This window comes from Lagopus leucura, unplaced genomic scaffold (assembly GCF_019238085.1).
Source record: "Lagopus leucura isolate 7727_CA_CO unplaced genomic scaffold, USGS_WTPT01 188-2_obj-0_obj, whole genome shotgun sequence".
NCBI classification, from domain to species: Eukaryota; Metazoa; Chordata; class Aves; order Galliformes; family Phasianidae; genus Lagopus; species Lagopus leucura.
In genome coordinates this window covers 1-7,058 of record NW_024968249.1, presented here as the reverse complement: position 1 = coordinate 7,058, position 7,058 = coordinate 1, and the positions used below count along the sequence as shown (strand labels likewise).

Below are 7,058 nucleotides of genomic sequence, written 5' to 3'. Positions count from 1 at the left end.
TCTCTTGTGCTCCGTCCACACAGGGGCTCAGCGCTGGAAGGAGAGGAACCCCCAGCCCAGAGATGAACCCCCCCCCCCCCCGAGCTGTGCAGCCCTCCCCAGAGCTGGGAGGTGGGGGCGAGGGTGGGCAATTCGATTTTAATTTCATAGCAGAGCGGTTGATTCATGGCTCGTTGTCGCCAGCGGTGACTCCGGTAATGACTTTCCATCACGATGAAAAGTGGAGTGACATCGCTCATTATTCCTCCCGCTCGTTATGGCAGGGTGGGGCGGGGGGGCCACGCACCCCTATGGACAGTGAGCGATGGTCCCCATTAATCACCACCACGACCCTCTGCCCCCAACACTCCCCCCCCCCCTCCGGCAGATGGGAGGGGGAAGGCAGAGCTTCGCCCCTGCCACCATTGGGCTGCACAGGACAGGGGATGGCCGAACTCCCCCCAGCACCTTCGGGGCGGTCTTCCACACCCATGGGCGTCACCCCCTGACCACTCCCCCCCCCCGCAGTCTATTGCCCCCCCCCCCCCCTTTGGGGGGGGGGCCGGGGGGGGGGGGGGGGGGGGGAGGTGACATGCAGAGCTCTGGGCTCCAGCCGGGTCCCGTGCCGGGGGGTGGCTTTAATTCCCAATTCCCCAGGCCGCCCATCTGCTCTACGTTGCCCACCCCCCCCTTATTTGTGGCGCAGCTGCTGAAGGGGCTCTAATTCTCCTCCTTAGAACAATGCCCAACTCGGCGACAGCTGCACCAGGGACGGATGTGACACCCCGGGCGGCAGCGCCGTCGCTTTGTCCCCGCTTTGTCCCCCCTGGTTTCCCCCCCCCTCCTCGGAGGGAGGCGTGGTTCAGAGGCCCCGCACTGCGCCGTGCCGCCGGCAGGGGGCGCTGCAGGACTGCGAACGGAGCGAGGAGGGCGCATTCAGATGAAGGGCGGGGCTAAACGAGAAGGAGGCGTGGCCGTGTGCCATATTAGGTGTGCGTGCAGCGAAAGGGCGGGGCTATGCAAAACAGCCCCTCCGCGGAGCGGCTAGAGGGAGATATTGGGGGGGGGTCTCTGTGATTGGGGTGCTCTGTGGGGTGACGATGGAACCACGTCCACCCCGTGATCCCACAGCCCCTGTAGGTGTGGGCACACACGGCTGGGTGGCCCAGGGTTCACAGGGCTGCGAGCGCCCACCTCAGCGGGCTCACGGCCTCTTTTAGGACCCTCCAGGGGTCCCACGGTGTCCCACCAGCCTTGCGCTGTGATGAGATGAGGGTCACGACCCGCAGTCACACACCTACAGAGGGTGGCTCGATGCTCATGTCACAAATGTCACCGTTGCCTCCAAAGGGTTGGTGTGGAATGGTGACCTCTGCGGCTCAGCCCCAGCTGGAGGCACCCCTGGGTCCCGGCACAGCTGTTGGAGAGGAGACTGAGCTGATGCAGAGGCTTTAATTGGCACAGAGGCTTTAATTGACATAGAAGCTTTAATTGGGACAGAGCAGAGGGGTTTGGGGAGAGGCCCAGGTGCAGCCTGGTGGCTTTTGGGCTTGCAGCAAAGTGGTGTAGGAGCAATGAATCCATTCTCCTTCATTATGCTTAAGGACTCCCTTGGCATTATTAATGCTGAGGGTGGGAGCTGGAGAGGGGCTGCTGGGGGCCAGTGGCCAGCAGGGTGTCTGTGTCCTTTCACCCCCGGCTTCAGCCTTGTGCACGACAAATGCCACCGGTGCATCGATGTGCCTTAATGCCCGGCACACAACAAACCCCCATTGCTGAGGAGGGGTTAAAAATATCCCAGCTGGGGGCAGGCAGCTCAGGTTGCTTCTGACAGCACCCTTGGGCCCCGCTGCCCACCCCCATCCCATGGGGAGGCACGAGGAGGGGTTTCAAGCCTCTCTAATGCACTCCTGTTCCCCACAGGACACAGCTCTGTCCTCGTGCTCTCCAGCCCCATTGGGAGCCTATAGCAGCTGTAGGGTTTGGTGTGCTCTCGCTGTGGGGCTGTGCCCTCCCTGCCCGCCACCATTACCTCATCGGATTGAGGGTTGCAGCAAGACGTGGGCTGGGGCCGCACCCCATCTTTCGTAGGTGTTTGCTGGTTGTTTTGCAGATTAGTGAGGCTGGGGCAGAGCGAGCCCACACCACCGAGCTGCTTGGATCCATTGCTGCCACCCCGCCTGGTCTTCGTCCTGTGCTTTGTGTACTGCTCCCAGGTAGGGGTGCTCTGTAACTGGGGCAGTCCTGCTTTGGGGGGGGGTCTGTGCTGTTTGTCTCTCGGCTCCCAGCTCTGCTCGAGGGAACTTTTTACCGATGACAACACTGAGCGGTGAAAAAGGGCCTCACTGCTGGCTAACATCACCCAGCCACGGGCACTCACTGCTCACAGCCCCAGCAGGGCTGCATTAGCCCCCACCTGGAGCCCAGTTATTGCCCCCCAGCAGAGCCAGCGCTGCAGTTGGGCATCGGAGCCTGAGCTCACTTGCTACATTTTCAGATGAACTGTTGTCTTTGGCATCCTGTTTGTTTCTGGGGCAGGACGCGGGCGTCTGCTTTTGGCTGCTGCTCTGGGCAGCTGCAAGCGTGGCAGAAATAGCAGAGCAGGGGCGGTGCTGCCCGGCTGCCACCCGAGCGATGGGGATGGAATCACGCCGAGGCGGCAGGGCTTTATAACGCTGCCTCTGTGTTTATTTTATGATCGGTTTCCAGCCCTTCCATCGGTGCAAGGGCTGCTGAGCCGTGGATCTGGCGGGACATCCCATCCCACAGAGCTGCGGGGTACAGGTGAGGATGAGGCTGACTTTTTGCTGCCGTTCCTGCAGAGCCGTTTGCGGCTGTGTGAGGTGATGCCGTCAGGCCTCCAATGCTGTGGGAGTGTCATGGTTCTGGGCAGCTGCCGGTGCGTGAGATTAAAGACTTTAATTAGCGAGGAATGGAGTAATGAGGAAAGGGAAGCGCGGGGCTTCGCGCTGGCCCTGAGTGCGGCCCTGACTCACCGCAGCCCTCGGCCTTCCACCTGCGGAGCGCTGTGGCAGCACGGGAGCTGTGTCCGCACCGCAGGCCTCGCCGGGTGGCTGCCTAGGAGGCCCGAGGTCACCCGGCCCGGAGATGCCGGCCGTGCCGACCGGCCCCGAGCCTCGCCCTGCGCTGTAGGCCTGGGGCGCTCGGTGCCATGGCAACAGCAGCGGGAAAAAGGGGCGGAGCCCGCGCTCCGTCGCGATTGGTGCAAGCTGCCGTCACTCAAGATTCCGGACGGGCGGCTGGCTCCTGTACGTCGTTTCATTGGTAGTTGGGGCTGTCGTTCGGTTAGGGCCTCGCACTCCGTTGGGCTAGCGACCCGTCATTCATCCGCGCGGAAGGCGGTGCCGTTGTGCCGGTTTCTCCTCCTCGATTGGTCCTCCGGACACAGCTCTGGGTCCAAACCGCTCTTTTCGCTCTCCGATTGGTCTCTCCGCCTGCCCGTCCGCACGGCGACAGAGGCGGGAGCGTCTCCTCCGCACCACCTCCTATTGGCCCACCGCTTCGTCCCGCCTCCTATGGGCGGGTGCCGATTGGCGGAGGCGCCGCGGGAGGAGGTGTGAAGAGGAGGAGGGGGGGGGCGGGAGCGGGGCCGGCGGCGGCGGCGGCGGGGCTGGGAGCGATCGGCGGCGGCGAGCGGGTAGCGGCGGGCGGGGCCGGCGGCGCGGACGGAACGCGGGGCCGCGTCACGAGGCCTGAGGGCGCCTTAAAGGGCCCGGGGCGGGGCGGCGGGGGAGGCCGGGCCCGGCGGGGCCTCACGCGGGGCCGCCGTGCTGCGGGGAGAGCTCGGCGGGGCCTGGAGGGGCGGCGGCGGCTGTGGGGGGGGGGGGCGGCGGTCGGCAGCGGGAGCCCCTCGTGGTGAAGTTGACGCAACGGCCTAAGAATAGCGCGGGGCGGGGCGGCTCCGTGCACCCACCGGGCTGCGGCCGGGCGGGGCCTTCCGTGTTTCCTCAGCGCCCCCGGTTCGGTTTCAGCTCCCGGAAAGGTCCCGAAACGCGGCTCGGCAACTTCGGATCTGCCCCGTACGGAGCTCCGCGGAGAACGTAGGGGAGCGGGACGGGCCGTCCCGTGCGCTGCATGTGGGCACCGCGGGCAGTAAGTGGAGGGAGCGAGGAAAAGGGGGCGGGGGAGGGGGATGGATTCCCCGGGTCTGTGGGGACGCTGAGGTGGGATCCGGAGGGTTCGGAGCTGGAAAGGAAAGCTGGATTCGTCCCCGAGCCGAAGGGATTTCCACTGGGAAGTTTTATTGCAGAGCTCTGCTGTAACTCCGACTCTGAAAGTGTTGCTTTATTTTGTTTAAAAGTGGGGCAGGGGAAGGAGCAACCCGAGAGACCTGTTGTGAGCTGGATCCACCTGCTGGCTTCTTGTCGGTTGTTTTGTTTTGTTGTTTTTTTTTTTTTTTGCCTAACCTTCCACCTGTTTTCTTTTTCTTCTCTTCCAGAAATGCTTTCTCTGAAGAAATACTTCACGGAAGGCCTCATCCAGTTCACCATCCTGCTCAGCCTGATCGGCGTTCGCGTGGACGTGGACACCTACCTGAACTCCCAGCTCCCCCCTCTCCGGGAGATCATTCTTGGCCAGAGCTCTGCGTACACCCAGACCCAATTTCACAACCTACGCAACACCTTGGACGGGTATGGCATCCACCCAAAGAGCGTAGACCTGGACTATTACTTCACTGCTCGCAGGCTGCTGAACCAGGTGAGGGCACTGGACAGATTTCAAGTGCCCAGCACTGAAGTCAGTGCCTGGTTGGTGCACCGTGACCCCGACGGCTCCGTGTCCGGCACCCAGCCCAGCGCCGGCATCGCCCTCGAAAACGGCGGTGCTCTGCAGGATGGCAACGGTCCTGATGGTGCTGTGAGGGAGAACGGGGCTGAGCAGGGCTTTGGAGAAGAGCTGGAGGACCTGGGAGCTGTGGCTGCCCCAGTGAACGGGGACCTGACCAAAGAGGTAGGCGGCTCCTTCTTTATGTCTTGCCTTGGGGGGTGGCCTGGCTTTGGCTTCTTTGCTGGCTGTTGATGTGAGTTTGGTGTTTTGCGTGTGCTGTGTGATGAGCACGTGGCCATGGGAATGGCGTGGGGCCGAAGCACAGCGTGCTCCTGAACGCTTGCTATACGCTCAGGGTGCTTTTCCACTTTTGTTTGCTGTATTCTTGGTTGGAAAGTGATACCGAAAGGTGAGGAAGGGGCCTGGGGTCGGCATTTCAGCACGTGCACAAAGCTTTGTGTTGTGAAACCCGTCAAATAACGCTGGGAAATAAACACAGGCATTGGGTAACAGCCTCATCCCAGGTGTCAGCGGGGTGGTTGGGTTACTTGGCTCTGGAGTTCATCCAGCTGAGACGTTTATAGCTTGGTTTTCATCAGAGAGGGGTGGGGAGAGGTGAACTGGAAAGTGGTTTATTTTTTCTGTCTGTCTGAGCATAACCTTTCAGATGTTGTGATGCAATCGGTCCCTGCTAGGAGCTCCTCTTTTTTTTTTTTTTTCCTTTCCTTTTTGGCACTGGTCTCTTTGTCACGACCTGTTCAGCCTCAATATCTCCCCAGCCACGCGTGGGTGTTGGTGCTGCTTGGCTCTGTTGGGCATTCCCAGCGTTGCTGCTGTTGTCTCGTGTTCTGAACTCGGTGAGGAGCCGCGTTGGGATGCAGCCCATTGCTCCCCATCCCCTGTGGGCACCTCGAGCTTTGTCACATGGTTTTAGCACAGCAGGAGGCAGGAAACCACGGAAGGAGAGCATTTGAACACGTGCAGGCAGGAGGGACGGTGGCGGTGGTCGCTTTGGGTCGAGCTTTGCTGCGGTTGAGCAGCGCTGCTGTAGGATGTGTGAGTGTGGAGGAGTCGCTGAGGCAATGGGAGGAACTGGCAGCGCGGCGCCAACGTTCACATGTCTGGCTCTTGGCCTGATAACTGAGAGGTAATTCCTGTGTGTGGAAAGAGGGAGGACTTTGACTTGCTTCCTGTAAGGCCACGTGTGTGGCCGTTCCCTCCCAGCTGCTCCTTGGCCGTGCTGTCCCCATGTTGGAGCACTCGGGCTCTGCCCACCTCCCACCCCCATTCCCTGCCTGCTGCCCCACAGCCCGGCTCGGAGGGCAGCCCCCAGTGGCACCGTGAGGAAACCCCACAGACTGTAGGGATGGTGCTGCCCACAACTGCTTATTTTTGGTGTCTTTGTCTGGAACCTTCACTCCCTGCTCGCCTGCAGGCTCGGTGCTGGCTGCAGAGCTGGAGCTTTCCTCCCGCGGGGTTGCAAACTCAGGGTTTGTGCTTTTGCTCGACTCCCCCGTGGCTTTAACGCACTGCAGGCGTCTGGGGCAGGATGCGACCTTGTGCAGGGAGCAAGGCTGCCTTCCCGATTCTAGAAGCTGGCACGGTGCGGCGCTATGTGGGCGCTGAGCTGAAGGTGGGGCTCCTTTTGCCCCAGCAACTCCCGGTGGTGGCCGATCCCCAGGACGAGGACCGGCGGCAGCAGGGCTGGGGGGCGCCGAGCAGGACGCCGCCCCCGGCGGAGGGGTGAGGAGTGGGGGCTCCGTGCTCCGTGCTGGGCAACCGCTGTACCGTCAGCCCCGGGCATGAGGGGCCCGGGTTGGGCCGGGCGCGGTTCTCCCGTTGTCGGCGCGGAGCCGAACGAAGGTGGAGCGGCCCAAGGTCACAGCAGCCGTCCCTGCGCGGGGCCCGGAGCCTCCGCCGCGCCCTATAGGCCGATCTGATAGGAAGACCGCAGGCGGAGGGGCCTCGTGGCTGCGGCAGGCCCAAGGGTGGGGGTTGGGGGGCGGCCCCAGGCGGTGCCGCAGCCGGGGGAGGCAGCGCCCGGTACCGGAGCGCGCGGCGCGGGGCGGCGGCGCTGCGCCACGGCGGGGGCGCGGCCCTGCAGGAAGGCGCGGGCCGGTGGGCCCCGCGGCCGCCGATTGGTGGAGAGGGCGGCCCCCAGGCGGCGCGGATTGGCTGAGACCTCCGCCCGGGCGAGAGGCGGGGCGTACGGTGGGGCGCGGCCGCCCATTGGTCGGGCGAGGCGAAGGGGGCGGGGCCCGGCGGCGCCGCATCCCGGCGGGGCGGGGGGA

General features: G+C 63.6%; 1 protein-coding gene across 1 annotated transcript; it reads left to right on the top strand.

Moving 5' to 3' along the window:
* The first annotated feature begins 3,603 nt into the window (after nt 1-3,603).
* Nucleotides 3,604-6,471, top strand: LOC122193554 (endoplasmic reticulum membrane sensor NFE2L1-like). Its single transcript, XM_042894382.1, has 3 exons — nt 3,604-3,637; nt 3,972-4,092; nt 4,439-6,471. The coding sequence occupies exon 3, from the start codon at nt 4,441-4,443 to the stop codon at nt 5,017-5,019; it is 579 nt and encodes a 192-aa protein (XP_042750316.1). The 5' UTR covers nt 3,604-3,637; nt 3,972-4,092; nt 4,439-4,440; the 3' UTR covers nt 5,020-6,471.
* The last annotated feature ends 587 nt before the right edge of the window (nt 6,472-7,058 follow it).